This window comes from Onthophagus taurus, chromosome 1, assembly GCF_036711975.1.
Source record: "Onthophagus taurus isolate NC chromosome 1, IU_Otau_3.0, whole genome shotgun sequence".
Lineage (NCBI taxonomy): Eukaryota > Metazoa > Arthropoda > Insecta > Coleoptera > Scarabaeidae > Onthophagus > Onthophagus taurus.
The window spans coordinates 9,254,683-9,271,726 of record NC_091966.1 but is presented as its reverse complement, the minus strand read 5'-3'; the positions used below and the strand labels follow the sequence as shown (position 1 = coordinate 9,271,726).

At 34.0% G+C, this 17,044-nt stretch overlaps 1 protein-coding gene across 7 annotated transcripts in view; it reads right to left on the bottom strand.

The window, feature by feature from the left end:
- Positions 1–6,377: 6,377 nt before the first annotated feature.
- Positions 6,378–17,044, bottom strand: part of LOC111417394 (RNA-binding protein 6) — a 348,948-nt gene continuing 338,281 nt past the window's right edge. For 3 of the 7 annotated variants that reach the window (XM_023049648.2, XM_023049649.2, XM_023049655.2), the window contains 3 exons: positions 16,856–16,921; positions 15,499–15,824; positions 6,378–10,969 (listed from right to left, as the gene is read on the bottom strand). In XM_023049648.2, coding sequence (XP_022905416.1) covers positions 10,928–10,969; positions 15,499–15,824; positions 16,856–16,921 — 434 coding nt within the window. In that variant the 3' untranslated portion in view covers positions 6,378–10,927. The remainder of the gene's footprint in view (positions 10,970–15,498; positions 15,825–16,855; positions 16,922–17,044) is intronic. The other 4 variants (XM_023049652.2, XM_023049653.2, XM_023049651.2 and 1 more) reach the window with 3 other exon arrangements.

Genomic DNA, 17,044 nt, shown 5'->3' with positions numbered 1-17,044 from the left:
TAGTGAACTGTGAGGTAAGAGAATTACAGGAAGAATCAGAACCAAAGCCAAGAAACTGAGGTTATTGGGACACGTGTGGAGAATGCTGGCAAAGAGATGGACAATGACAGGGAGGATTTGAGTGCTTTGCAGGTGCAGAACTTGAGCAATTTAGCCCAAAATCGAGAAAATGGCACGTATCCATTGTAGAAGAGACCAAGACTCAGAATGGACTGTAGTGCAATAGTGTGTCTCTTTGTATAGCAGAGACAATTCATAATTCACATCTCTGTGGTAACAATTGCATAACGATTCTTTTCTGTAGCCATGTTTCAGGAGATTACATTATGAAATCAGTTATTATTAAGAAATCAAAAAAACCACGATATTTAAAAGAATAAATGTTAATTCATCTTCCTGTGTCTAGGAGGGACAAGAAACTTCCGCAACGTTTAACCCTTCAACGGTTAATTTTTCAATCACTTCCCATTAGCCACCTGTGTATTTTATTATAAATAAACTTTTTTGCTATTGCATTGTGGTGTATTGTTGAATTTTGCTACATCATCAGTACCGTTGTGAATCAAAATCGATATTTGCGTGAATCGGAATAAATTGGTGATGGCTTTAGAACCATATGAATGATTAAACGATAATGACTACGATAATGATACTATTAGGGTAAACTCTTCAAACCTTGGCCTTCGACCTAAAGCCAGCATTGCACTGATAATTCCGATTCTTCTTGATCTTACTAAAATAGTTGATAAAGTTGACTTGTACGATTCGGCTTCACAACCGAAGATGTTAATTTCTTTAAGTGATTATAGTACAGCTTTATATACTTTGTTCATATAAAATGATTTTAATTTCAACCCACGGAACATAGGTATATTTGCCATAATACGAGTATATGATTCAGGTTTTGTTCTAAAACAACGTATGAATTTTCATAGGACAGCTTATATCGCGTAACAAGCAAATAAAATCCAGAACAATTGCAATAGAAGTGCATAAAGCGTAGTATAACCTGAATGTAAAAATTTACGATGAGCATCTTCAACGATCACTTCTATCAGACGAGACTTGCAAGGAAGTAATAAAGAATGTTTAGTATCGAAATCCAAGTTTGAATATTTCAATCCCTTTTCAAAACCCTATTTCGGAACTCTATTTCAAAACCCTATTTTAAAACCTGAGTAATCCTCTCGACTCGAATAAAGCCAATTTACGAAAATGACGTGGTACAATTTAATTTTTCATATCGAGATAGTGCTTCGAATTTAGTTCTTTCAACGTGTCTCGTATTTAAACTCTTGTAATTCAAAAGCGGAGAAATGTAACGAATAATGTCACATTTGACTGCGACATACGGATGTAAAATGATCAAAATCAATAATTCTTCTTGTTTCGCTTAGAGGCAGAGTTATTTGGCCTAGAAAATTAACAACTACCTGAATTGTAGCGGCGTGAAAACTTGTCTTGTGATACAACCTTTCATTAAAAGTACTTTTTCACGTAAAATATTTCGAAGAATTCAAAAATTTACACATAAGTATAATTTTGTTTGTGTAGTAGATGTTACGAGGTGCAGAACAATGATGTTCTCAAATTTTGTGTTTTTACCAAAAGATCTTTCACACGGTGGGAACGGCTAGTGTTGCAATTTTTAATTAAGAACACGTTTCTTCGTAAAATACTTCAAGGAATTCAGAAATGTACACATAATTATAATTTAGTTGGAATAATAGATGTTATGATACACCTTGAGAACGGTTGCTGTTATATTTATGAATTATCAGTAATTGTTACGTTAAATACTTCCAGTATATACTCAAAATATTAGTTTACTTAATGGCGTGATTATTATGGGACACACAATGAAAATATCATTAATTTTTCTGAATTCGTAATGTTTACATTGAGAACATTGTCGCAAAACTATTAATTAACCATTTTTTTGCAGAAGTTACTTCACGAAATGTACTTAAAATTGTAATTCAATTAATATATACAGCTTTTTTGGAGTGCTACAAAAAAATTTCAGTATTTATTAACTTCGATGGTGTTCAATAGTGTATAGGTATCTCAAAAACTGAAAGAGTTGTGCCGAAACGCACATCATCAGCTCTGTGAACCTGGAACCCTAGTTTACGATATTTTGGTTTTATTAGTACCATTCGATAGAGAATTGTTTGTACCACTTTTGTATTCGTTTGTACCTCAAGCGATTCCAAAAACAACGATTTTTTGATTTTTCATTATACCGCTGAAAGTGTGTATCTCCGTTATTAATACAGATATCGCAATACGGTCGATGGAATTTGATAGAGAACCATTTGTACCACTTTCGATTTCGTTTGTATCTCAACCGGTTCCAAAATACGGCGATTTTTTGATTTTTCATAATACCGCTGAAAGTGTGTATCTCCGTTATTAATACAGATATTGCAAAACGGTCGATGGAATTTGATAGAGAATCGTTTGTACCCGATTGTACCACTTTTGTTTTTATTTGTACTTCAACCGATTCCAAAATACAGCGATTTTTTGATTCTTCAGAATATCGCTGAAATATCACTGTTTCCAAGTTAGTATCCCCGATGATTGATACACCCACTTTTCGAGCATACGATAAATATTTCCTTCACTGTCGTTGTTGCTCTTTCCATTATGTTGATGTCGTCAGCATACTTATTATTTAAGATGTTTGAAGAATTGATCGACATTTTCTTATGACATATTCCAATGCGATATTGAAGAGAACGAAACATCACCTCGTTTCAATCCTTGTGTTATTTCAAATGGGTTGGCCATCTGATTCTATGTTTTTAAATATGCTGTGGTATCCGTCATTATAGTTTTCACTGATCTGGTTAATTTTATGGGAATAAAATCCGAATTCGTTCATAATGTCATATATCCTATCTCTTTTTATGGAGTTATAGGCTTGCCGAAAGTCTACGACAATCTAGTCTACATCAATGTCGAATTCCCCTGTAACGTTAAATAGCTGGTCAGTGGTTCAATAGTTAGTTAAATAGTGGATCTGCCTGGCCAGAAACCTGCTTGATAATCACCAATGATGTGATGATATGATAATGCTCCTTTTTCAGTCCTGGGGATCTTTTCTTCCTTCCATATGTTAACTATTGAAGTATACAGTTGTTCTTGTTCCCAGGCCGTATTATATAGGCCCATAGCTTTTCCATCACATCCAGACGATTTGTTGTTCTTTTGGGCTGGCAGAGCTAGCTCGACTTCCTGTAATGTAGGTGGTTCTATCAGAGGACGGTTCGTCTGTTGTTGCTTTTGTTCTGGTTGTTGTTGCTCTTGTTCTTGTTGCCAGATCTGCGATTATATGTCGAGTTTTGTCTCTCATCGATGTGGTATGGGGTTTAAAACCCCCTTTCAGTTGTTTTATGTACTTGTATGCATTTGTAGGGTTATTATCTTTAAAATTCCTTTCCATCTCTTCTACTTGATGATTCAAATATTGTCGTTTCTTTCTTCTACATATTTTATTAGCTTTTTTCCTCGTCTCTTCCAATTCTTATTTCCTTGTCACTCACTGGAAATGTAAGGAAGTTCTGTAATACTTCTACACGTGTCAAACATTTCTTTCTCCGGCGTATTGGACTTCTTGCAAAATGTACTACCTTCAAAGTATTTGAATCCCTGTTACGTGATATCTTAACTGTAGCGTTTTCAGAAACTGAAGATGTAAATCTAAATGAAGGTTATTATGGGGCCCACAAACGATTAATTCAGGGGATTAAATCGGAGTTCGAAAAGCATATACCAAGTAGATGTTAATATTACAATACAAAGCGAAATAAATGTGGACGTAAAAAATATTGGAGGTGAATATATTATAAATTGACTTAGAAAAGTCTGAATTTGCAACATCAGGGAGTTTAAGTACATTTTTGAAAAATGTAGAATGTGATTGTAAATTGATCGGCGATCGACCTAATCCATATTGGTGTCCAGAGGTTGAGGTACAAACGAAAACAAAAGTGGTACAAACGGGTACAAACGATTCTCTATCGAATTCCATCGACCGTTTTGCGACATCTCTATTACTAACGAAGATACACACTTTCAGCTGTATGCTGAAAAATCAGAAAATCACTGTATTTTGGAATCGGTTGAGGTACAAACGAAAACAAAAGTGGTACAAAGGGGTACAAACGATTCTCTATCGAATTCCATCGACCGTTTTGCGATATCTCTATTAATAACGGAGATACACACTTTCAGCTGTATGCTGAAAAATCAAAAAATCGCTGTATTTTGGAATCGGTTGAGGTACAAGCGAAAACAAACGTGGTACAAACGATTCTCTATCGAATTCCATCGACCGTTTTGCGATATCTCTATTAATAACGGAGATACACACTTTCAGCGGTATTCTGAAAAATCAAAAAATCGCCGTATTTTGGAACCGGTTGAGATACAAACGAAATAGAAAGTGGTACAAACGGGTACAAACGATTCTCTATCGAATTCCATCGACCGTTTTGTGATATTTCTATTAATAATGGAGATACACACTTTCAGCGGTATTCTGAAAAATCAAAAAATCGTTATATTTTGGAATCGGTTGAGGTACAAGCGAAAACAAAAGTAGTACAAACGATTCTCTATCGAATTCCATCGACCGTTTTGCGATATCTCTATTAATAACGGAGATACACACTTTCAGCGGTATTCTGAAAAATCAAAAAATCGCCGTATTTTGGAACCGGTTGAGATACAAACGAAATCGAAAGTGGTACAAACGGGTACAAACGATTCTCTACCGAAGGGTATTAATAAAATTAGAATATCAAAAAGTGGGGTTCCGGCAATTTTTCAAATTTTTGTTATCTCTTTAGGTTCTAAGGTACAAACGTTATTAAAGGTGGTACAAACGAGTACAAATGATTCTCTATCGAATGGTACTGATAAAACCAAAATATCGTAAACTCGGGTTCCAGGTTCACAGAGCTCACATCATCATTATAAAATACATGTTTTTATTGATTAGTGATAAAATTATCGTGATGATATTCCAACAAATCAATTTGTTACGAGTTTTTAAAGTTGATCCTGTATAATATAGAAATTATTAGAAATTTCAACTGTGTTCAAATATGTCTCAAAAATTAAAAGAGTTGTCTTAAAACTGATATAATCATTGAAAAATAGATGTTTTTGTTGATAACTGACTAAAGATTCATTATCATATTTCAATAAATCGATTTTTCAGGAAATTTTAAAGTTAATCCTGCAAAACATAAACTTACCATAAACTTATAATCCTTGCAAATTACGATTGTGTTCAATAATTTATATCTGAAAGGCAACACGAGTTATTTCAAAACGGACATTATCATTGAAAAAAAGATGCTTTTATTAATAACTGATAAACGATGATGATATTCCAACAAATCTATTTTTCAGGAATTTTTCAAGTTAATTCTTCAATATATAAATTTATCATAAATTACGATTGTGTTTAATTATTTATATCTGAAAGACAAAATGAGCTATTTCAAAACTGCCGTTATCATTGAAAAGAAGATGCTTTTATTAACAACTGAGCACAGTTTCACGATGATATTTCAATAAATCGATTTTTCAGGAATTTTCAAAGTTAATCCTGCAAAATATGAACTTATCACACATTACGATTATGTTCAAAAATTTATTTCTGAAAGGAAAAACGAATTATTTCAAAACGAACATTATTATTGAAAAGAATATGTTTTCATTAATAACAGAGAAAAGTTTCATGATGATATGGTAAAAAATCGATTTTTCAGGAATTTATAAAGTTAATCCTGCAATAGGTATATGAAATTATCACAAATTACGGTTGTGTTCAAAAATGTATATCTTCAAGGCAAAACGAGTTATTTCAAAACCTTATCATTGAAAAGAAGTAGCTTTTATTAACCATTGAGAAAAGTTTCATGATCATATGCCAGCCAATCGATTTTCACGAATTTTTAATGTTAGTCTTGCAAGCCATAATAGTTATAAGAAATTTGGATTGTCTTCAAAAACGTATATCTCAAAAACGAAACGAGTTATTTCAAAACGGACATTATCATTGAAAAGAAAATGCTTTTATTAATAACTGAGAAAAGTTTCAAGATGATATTCATAATCAACAAATCGATTTTTCACCTGGGACCTCGCGAAGTATCTTATAAACTTTTTTAAGGTGTAATAACCTTAGACTTCAGGTTGTTCAGTAATGTTTTGCCTTCTCTTTCTCTGACTTTTATGTTATATTTAATACTATTAGGTATTATTACGTGCAATATAAAAATATTTAAAATTCCACTTACCTTTTTTTTCATATCATAATGTATTAAGGGTTTTAATGAAAGAAATGAAACACAAGATTATTTGAACAATGTCCATATTATTATATTTTTCCCACATACACACGGCACGTTGTGAACCTTGTCTTATCATTGTAATTAATATATGTACATTGTATAGAACGTCGTGTAGATATACATGAAGGGCCCCCGATCGACGGACCATTGAGGGGGCCCACAGTAGCGTTAGAGCGGCCACAGCCACCGTGCTCGAACAACATAACTCGTTAATTATGTTACAAACTCTATCTGTACAGTCGTCCTAAAGTTTTTTTTCTCATATTTTTTTTAGCAATACGCCGATCGCCCTCAATTATTATCGTTATTATATAGTGTAAAATCTTGATCGTTTAAAGTACGTACTTACAGTTACAATTGTTTATTATATTTATAATAGTAATATTATTATATTTATTCATAATGTAAAAGTCAAGCGTCCACAGAAGGAATACGGTTATTGCTCTTTTATTGCAAGAAGCCTTTTTTGGCCATTAAATACAATGAATTACGTATGGGTTCTCGCGGCGCCGCGACGCCGGTAGACGCCCGCTGTTTTAATGAAAACACGTTTTCTCAAAATTCCCTAGAATCAGCTAGCTAATTGGGGGCGCCGGACCGATTCCAGCGGTAACGCGAGGACGATAGGGTTAGGGTTCTTGAAAACATGGGTATAAGGGCGGATGCCTTATAATATTTATATTTATATATGTATATGAGTGGAACGGGACCACTTACTAACGCAGAGTATGTATATTATATCCATATAATATATACAGCTTGTATACAACACTCAGTTATCGTAATAATAATAATAATAACGTAAATTTTAACGTACGTATCGACGAAGAAACAAAAAAAGGAAGAAAAGAAACAAAAACAAGTTAGTTATGGACAAGTTTAAGTATACAAATTATGTTAACTAATTTAATAATTAATAATAATAAACCCCTCACAATTCGGTTCGCTCTGCGATGTTACAATTTCTTTACGCGGGGTTATATATATAGACTTAACATAATAATTAAAAATATCAATAGAATAATAATTACTATAAACTTAAGCAACAAAATATAATAAAAACAACGGTATAAATGGTTTTGGTAAAAATTACGTTTAAGAAGAAGGAGATGAAGAAGAAAAGAATCTAGGTAGACAAAACAAAACGTGATAAAATTTGGACAGCACGTATTTAATTTTTAGTGTATATAAGGCCCACGATATAGTTTTTTTTTTCATTGAATTATACACAAAACTCGCGTGACGACGAAAAGAAAAATTGTAACAAGAGTTCCACGATTTCAATCTCGGAGTTCATTTTACAACAAACCATCGTCGTGTCGCGAGTAAATTTTTATATTGTCGAGAGATACTTTTTTTTGTCATCAATAATAATTTATACGTTTTTTTTTTATTTAATTTTTATTTTCATTTTGCAGCTAATTATTACCTAAAATACACGTGCGCGCGAATGCTAAACGAAATTGCTACGTCGTCTCACTTTCCACTATTTTGTCCATAAAAAAATATCCGACCGACAACTAACTATCTGGCCACGGGCGAATTCGTATTTCGCCACTAGTTTCTCTTTTTTTTCTTTTTTTTTACACCCTACGGAAGCATCGTTCGTCTCTCTTTATTTTCAAACCGAAATTATCCCGAACAAACTGAACAATTCCGACGTACTCGTCCACCAAGCGAATCTGTTCCATAATTAAACGCACCGCGCGTACATTTCGTAGATAGATATCGATTATAGTAAATTATACCAGGCTGTAAACAAGGTAGTTATTCAACAAGCTAGTCGACCTAAATCCTAAAATTTCAGGTACCAATGCAACGACTAATTCGGAACGAAACGAAAACTAATTTTCGATTTCCTGAGAGATTTTGGGCTTTAATTGACTGTTTGTGAGCGTTATTCTGGAACAGATCGCTATCTGGAGAGGTCGGCTATTACCAATTTCTCTTTTTGATGGCGACTCAATGTTATATTTTAACAATCACACTTATCATTTTTCGTTCCTTATTTTTTTTTTTTTAATATTAAACGAAAAAAGCGTAAATTGAATTTTGATATGATTTTTACGTATTGCATTCCAAAATCTTTTTGAACTAATTAATTATGTGGTTAATTTTGATTTAGTAGCAAATTTATTTACAGTGTTAATGTTAAAATATAACAAAAAATATATTAATAATTATAGCCAAAAAATCAAATATCCAGCAATATTTGATCATTTCAATATCTAATTTATATATACGTATATATTATAAAGTACAAATACGGAAGTGAAAAAATAGAGAAAGTAGAAAAATGTAATAAGGCACGTAAACGAATGAAAAAAGCTTGATTTCCAGCCTTCGAATGGATCGTTCCGGTGTATTTTAGGTACTAATATACAGGAGTTTTTGGCCAACATGATGATCCTGCTTTGACGAGTTTTAATATCATTATTTTTTGATATGTTGTTAGCTGGTACTAAAGATGGAATGTTAATTGAAAGTTTATTCTTAAATTCTTTTCTCGTATATTAATCATATTATTTAAGCAGGTACCATCGCGAATCAAGTCTAAAGACGAGATAGGTCGGGAAGTGGAGGAACGGGATTAAATAACCGAAGGATTAACCACTTAAAGGTATCGATATGAAAAACGAAGAGAATACCTACATTTTGACGCGACTTGTATTTAATTTCTTTTTCTATAGCGACCATAAAAAGGTGCGCCGTTTTGAAAGATTTCAAAATTGCACAATGTCTTTTAAAGCGACGCACCCAATTGGGTCATTGGCTAAGCTATCGTTATAATCCTTAAAAACCGTTTAATGCAATAACACAGTTCGATATATCAAAATATAAATCACTGAAAAATGAATCATCATCGTTTTATGTTTTTTGTTTAATTTTTTTTTGTTTGTTTTCTCATTAAACTACCTACTCTTACCGTATTGCTCTGGATTGACATTTTTTTAAATACCCTTTCGAACAGTACCCACGGAAAACCGAACAGAAAACACAGTCATTGGTGTATTGACATCGATATTGACATTTTTATTTTTCGGCGCTACCGAAAAAAACAATAAATATTTGCGCTGGATTTCACAGAAACCAGGCCTAACTAGCTTTTTAACTATTCTTTATCATCGATCGTTGCACAAGCGTTCGCACTGAAACTGCTGAAATTCGAAACAAATTAAAGATATCGTAAAAATCTGATTGGGTTGGTTTCATCAGTTTCAGTGTTTATCGACGACGAGTTGTTGTTACTTGTTAATTTCACCTTTATTATTATATCGTGGTGTTACTTTGTACTAAAAGAGATAAATAATATACATCTGTATTTAATTTTTTTTTTTCGTTTTTTTTGGTAATCTCTAAAAAGTCCAAATGGCGAAGTACATCAAAAAAGTTCTAACTCACGTAAAGGTATCGAGTGTTACTTCGTACTGGAGTACTAAGAAAGCACCTTTTCCGTTAAGTAATTTTTTTTTCTAAATAGTTTTTCCAATATTCCAGTAGCAACGAAAGGAAAAAACGCTGTTATATTCACGTATATAGAAATATTCTTTTTTATCATTAACAGGAAACATTTATATAATATATATACCTTTCTTATAATAGATCCGTTTCGTGCTAACAGACAGATCTAATAGGGGGATAATACGTCAGGAATATACGTTCAGGATGTTTACTATAAGCTACACAAAGTGGAGGTCGAATAAAAGAAAATAAATCCGCGATTTTCTAGAGGATTAATAATTTTTTCCGTCCCACCTCCGTTCAAACAACAATTATATACAAATCTCTTAAAATATCCAGTAATTGTTGTATACATTAATTTATATATATTTATACGGTATTTCAATAACACACTGGACAACATGAATTAATGGTATTTTTGTTCTTCGCGTTACGAAAAATCTATCATAAGTTAACTATCGAAAGGAACATAACTATCTAAACGTAACCAAAAAAACAAAAAGGGGACAATATAGATAAAACGCTCTTTTTAAAAGTTTAAAAATTAATTTACACACCACCGGCAATGCACCGTAACGTCTTTTTATCTCTTTTTTTGTTTTATTTTTTTTTATTTTCCTCATTGCCTCCTTGGTCCTTATAATAATAATATGTGAGGATAATGTATCCCATCAGATACCCTGTAATATATCATATGTAATAAAACGCAAGACTTATAACCAATGAGTGCCTGTGTTTGATGGGGCGGCCTCCGGAGGTGACCGTCGACCGCGATTAATAAACGAAATTTCGCCTTATTTTACACAACTTTAGCCAACTTTCTCTATAATATTCAATTTAATAATTAATCATAATAATTAATTTGCGGTAAGTTGTTACGTGTCGCGTCGACGATCGGCGATCGCCTGGGGCGGACCGACCTCCCACGGTAACACCAAACATTACAACAACAAGTGGGCCACACCTAATCGGCGGCTATTTTTTTTATCATACTTAATATTATACACATACAAGTGAATGTACAGTGCAGGTGTTGACATCACATTAGCTGCCTAATCGAGTCACACAACACTAGAAACAAGTCCAAGAGCTCAGTGATAGCCATTGGTGAACGCTGCTGGGATCAGTGGACCCTAAAACAAATAAATAAACAAAAATAAACAAATAGATTAACTATTAGAAAATTATTTTTCAATCGAGTTCTTTAGAATTGTGTAAGCTGGTACTAGTCGTATGTACTCGTCGATTAATCTTTTCAATTTTCATTGTTTTGGGTCGACATTGCATAGCGGAAATTGAACACAGCGAATTGGTGCTGTCAGGAACAACAAAATGTCTGGATTCGGTAGTTTGCCGAAACGACAAACAGATCACCAACCGCGCCGAGGCAGGATCTTCGATTATACGTCAACCAGCGCGACCGTCACATTCGACAAATGCGCGCCGAAATCAATAGGTACAATAAATCACGCCCGGCAAAGTGTATAAATACGGCATTAAAACGGATATTGTATCGATTTTAACGGCCCGTAATGGATTTAGTGGGTCACGGGTCCCAATGAACGCGATTATGTGTAGGAAACTTTAATCATTTACTATAAAATAGTTTCATGTTTTATTTGATAAATATTTTGGGATTAAAAGCAATATATCAAATCAATAAGTATGAAAAGTACTAAAAGTTTAATGACTTAAATCAGAATATTTTTACAATGAATTATGTTTAAGCTGATTTAATTTGTGATAGCCATAAATAGTTATAATCATTCTTTCAGAACTCAAGAAATATACAGTTTAACGTGTACCAATTAAAACTCTTAAATATCTCGAAAATAAGATTAACAGAGTCGTACAAAATTTGAGACATTCTGGGAGATGGAGATTTTTAGACATGAAATTCGCAATGTTGTAAAATTAGCCGTTTTTTTCTGATATTGAGTATTATTTCATTATTTACTTGAGATGCGATGTACGTCTAAATGGGTCTAATGCGTTGTATGTCTAAATATTTAGAAACACACACTACAAATTAGATATGAAGTAACTAATTCTAACATGCTCTGATTTTGACATGAATACATCGTTAATTACAACTGTCCGTAATTTGACGAGTTTTGAAGAGTTCTGCAAAATACATCATTTCTCTAAGATGGTTCCTAATGAAAAACAACAAATTTCTGAAATAGGTCAAGATTTTATGATGAAGTGGAAAACTTATTCAATGTTGTTCAAAAAACTGTAAAGTGTTTCGAAGGAATTGGAAACATGAAAGATATCCAAAATGTTGTGATTGAATTTAGAGCTTTATTAATGATGCATGTGGATCCTCACACAGAATTGCACAAGGGCATGATCTAACTTATTCTTGAATCTTTTGTGTATTACATAAGAATAAATTGGACGAGTAAAATCCATATTTAAGACCTCTCTTTCTAATTTGCTAGGTCTGTTGTTCCGGATAAGATTTGCCTCTGAATTATCTCCTGAGAAGTTAACTGCTGTCTCTCCATCTTTTTGGTGGTCTGCCTGGTGATATGGTTCTGGGCTGGTTGTTTGTAAGCATAACTTTTAGATTATCTCTTATCTGGCATTCTACGGACGTGGTAGTGCCAAAATCTTACAATGTCCTGATGTCGAAGTTCTTATTTCTGTTGCATCTGGTTCTTCTTGAAATTGGATTCACTATCTTCATTTCAGCTACTATTAACATGCATTGGTTTTGTTTATGTCTTCGCGTATTTCAATGCCGTAAGCGATTATTGGGCGAATTTACACGTTACTTGCACGTTGCTATCCATACGCATGAATTTGTTCGATTAAACAGTATCTCATAGGGAGCTTGAAATTGCGGACCCTTCGTTGATCTGTACTTTCAGGTCATTTACGATATCGTGAGCTTAAATCTTGTTGGCAACCTGCTACCACTATACATTTACTTTTTGAAGTACCGACAACTATGTTCAGGGCTTAGCTCACTTGATAGAAACTGTTTAATTGTCTTTGAAGGTCATCCTGTAAGTTGGCAGCAGGATCAGTACGTCTTCTAATCATACTCTGTCGAATGATTTGGATAAATCTATAAAGCATGGTGGTGTGTTGAACTAAATAGATTTTTTTAGTTGTTTTCATAACAAATTGAGCGTAAGTTATTTAGCGACCTTCAAACTTATTCAGGAACCTATTCAAAACGAATTTAGATCAAGTTTTTTTATATTAGGCATTTCAAAACTTCAATCTGGATAGACCATTAAAAACCACACAAGTTTTCAGATTTGGATACATTCATCAATAAAACTTATATCACTAAGTACTCGCAAATGTGGTAAATCAATATTGAAAGTGTTTTGAATAATAAAATGTATTTCTACATATAGAGAAAAATCCACATATTTGTGCAACACTTCCATTAACGAAGTTTATTATGGTAATAATCTAAATCATGTCATTTCAAAGTTATTGCTACAGTTTTATATTTAAGTTATTCGATCAATTTGTTGCGTGTTCTATTTATGAACGTTTACAAATCGATGTAATGTATTTTCTATTCAATTTTATGCTATTTTATAGTCCGCAATCTAATCGCACCCAATCCCTTAATATTAAAATTTAATGTATTTCAATATTTTCTTCATTTAGCACGAATTTAGTATTAAACTTCTTTGTTGAGTTATTGTAGGTTATTGAGTTTATGTAAAAATAAAAGATTTATTAATCATCTTCAGGAATCATATAAAATCACCTTCTAATATTTGCTAATTGTTGCTATTAACATTGTATTTTTTATTCTCTTATAAATACAAAGTATTCAAAACATACAAAATCCTTATAAAGTGGTGGACGGATTTGTTATAAAAATGTACAACCCGTAACACGAACAGTTCTGGCAGACTTTTATTTTCAGTGAATTTCTGAATTTAGTCAGTTTCTACAGTAGATTAATCACTTATAGTTTTTATTAATTGTAAGTTACTATATCAATTCCAGAAATGATCTAGGGCACAATCTATTTATCAATAACGTATTTAACAACCATTACAAATCCTCCGCTTCTGAGCAAACCAGGGATCTAAAACGCGAGGAAATTATTTCCCAAATCGATAAGAATATCCCCTCCATTAATATTGACGTCGATGAGTTTCTATTGCGACAAAAAATGTCACAACCAGAGCAGAATAATTCCTGGTATGAGATCGAAAAGTTTAGATAGGTCTTTGCGGGAGATACAATAATTTAGATATTACACTCTGATAATCATTTCAGCACAGGTAAGTAACATCACTTGATTGAGTTGTGGCAATTTAGAGCAAGATAAAGTTTGCAATCAACGACAATATATCTGTGCTGCCTTGGCATATAATTGTATTGTAATTTAGGAAGGATGTCTACCGAGTTCACTTCTGGATGAGGCTCTATCTTGACCACGTTTTAACTACCACAGACACCTCGTTAATTGCGAAGAGTTTGCATAGATTTATTTAGTGTAGTTACGTATCGTTCGCTCGGTTACAGATAGGATGGTTCATTATCTCGATAATTATAAACCACACGTTTAATGAGCGGAAGATTTTGTTTATCGTGTGGTGCGGCTCATTTCGATATTAATGATAATGTTTTTCTTGGTTCTCCTTGTATCATTCCGCCTTCGTAACAACATTGGATTATATTGGATTATCATAATCATCTGCATGCTTACACAAGACTATCTTTATTATTTAACACACTAATGGGGAGCAAAATTAGGAGTTCTCATATAAAGTCTATAGTATTATGTTGGATGATTTGGGAGATTGCATGAAAATATATAGAAATTACAAATGATATCAGGTCGATGTAATGTTGAACAACAAAAAATATAGCGCTTCGACTGCAAGCAACCTCAATATAACTTATTGAAGTGTATTGCTTTCGCCGAGGTGCAACAATTTCTACCACTTCGATGTAGGATTAGACAATATCTATTGTAGCGTCTCGGCCGCAAGTAACCTCAGCTTAGCATAGGAGGAGGAGTGTGTACACACTATGTGTTTTATAGATATTATATCAATTGTACCGCCTCGGCCACAAGCGACATCGACTTAAGATATAACAGAGACTGTATCGCAAGACTATATTACTCGTTATAGCATTAAGATTGCTTTCAGTCGATTGCAATATCTGAAAAAAATGATGCTAGTTCCTGTTGAAAAAAGTGTCTTTTGGCTGATGCACCACCTGCATTATATAAGATATTCATTTAGTTTGTATTACAAGAAATACCAATAGTAAAGAACTAAAGATATTTTTGATATATTAAGGAGTTTTAATTGATACATATTTTTGTTAATTTAGGTTTACATCTAACGTTTTATATAGTTTATACGTCAGGCACTTGCCTGCATCAATGTAAAACAGTTCATATTATTGTAGTATATCCTAGTTCAGCGATCCAATCCATGAATAGATTTCAACTGGAATAATATGAGCAGTATTTTGATTGCAGATGAGCCAATCAAAAACATCTTTACCAATTAGCGTATCCATTCCAGGTATTGTACTGGAATCAAAATACTGTTCAGATTATTTAATCAACATCCAGTCAATAATTGATATTATTGAGACATTGATACCACAATTCATCCATTTTTATTAATAAACTGGAAGGTGGTAAAAATGTTCTACTTACCGGGCTATAGTTGAGTGGGGCACGACTGACCGCAATGGCTGGAAAGCTTGAAGGTTGTGGACTCGCAGCCTGCACATAACCAACGCTATCCGCCGCGCTGCTGTTGTACATGTCCATGGTGGGACCTGGAGAATTAGCAGCAGGAAATCCTCCGGCTCTCGTGTTAGCTGCATGGGGCGATGCTGGTGGCCCAAAACCCTGTGCCGCAGCAGCCGCCGCCTGGTAGTTGTTCATCACTGCAAAGGAAACGGAGAAGTGGTGTTGAGGTGCAGCGGGCGCCGATTGTTCGGCCCCAGACGGTTGGCTCCAAGTCGTGGACGACGATCCTGTCGACAACAAACAATCCTGGAGCCGACCGAGGCCAAGCAAATCGTAATCACGAGCCCCTTATTTTATTCCGGAACGCCCCCCATCTTACCCTCCGTTTGAACCCCCTCAAAATTACCATGCAAACGGCACCGCGATACAAATTCCTTAAAGTTACCCCCCTTTACTTTTGGTTGGGTAAACATTTCCGTCGACCTCGTGTTTACGACGACGTTACTACAGGGTAAAGCGAAATCGGAATTGCCCGGCAATAAGTGTAAGAGGTAAGACTTCGACGTGTACACACACGTACATGGACGGAGTTGAGGAAACAAGACATGGGAACGAGTGAAGATGCGAAGGGGAAAGATCGAGCTTGGTGCGGGTTGAAAAGGGGGGGAAACAGTTTAACGACGCCGACGGCGTCCTGACGCGAACTTGATTTCGCTTAATGCACTTACGTATTCAGTTAATGCAATACCCGTCCTGAATATTTACCTCAAGTCCGTCAAAACCTAACGAATCCTTCCCCACCACCCTGTCTCTACAACTTGCTTCTAGTTTAAACACGCCATTGTACGAGTTACAACACCAACAATGACGAACTCGGTAACAACAACATTATTCCCCATAGTAACTATAGTTTTGTCTTCATTAACAAAAATATGGACAACGCCCTCTGTATGATAGTAGTGATAGTTCGAAATTCAATTAAGTTTTTATGTCCAGTAACATTAAAATAACAACTAAACATTCACAATAATCATTCTTAATATTTCGAATAGTTTTATTTTTTTAAATAAGAAATAAAAATATTCGATTAAAAAAGTTGAAATGATGGAAATAAAACAAAGATCATTCATTCTCTCAGTCGTTGAGGACAAACAGATACTTTTCCTTACAATAATAGCTCGATACCTCTTCTGGCGCGTTTTAAGTGTAAATTACAAGGTAAATGGTCCGTTGGGGCTTAACGGTCAGTATCAAGTCATCAAAGGTCTACTACAGAGAGCAATTACGTCGGTACATGCAAAACAATATATGTAATTACCTGACAGGGCTTGAGTCAACAGGGGTGTGTTATTGTTAGGCGTGAGCTGGCCGTTGGTTAGGTCCACTGGAAACACAGAACATTCTAGATTAATTGGGGAGGATTGGTACATATTACTACATGCTACGGTCGTGTTGTTCTGGTGTGGTGTGTATCGTAATTTTGACCGTTCCAAGACACCGCGCGTCG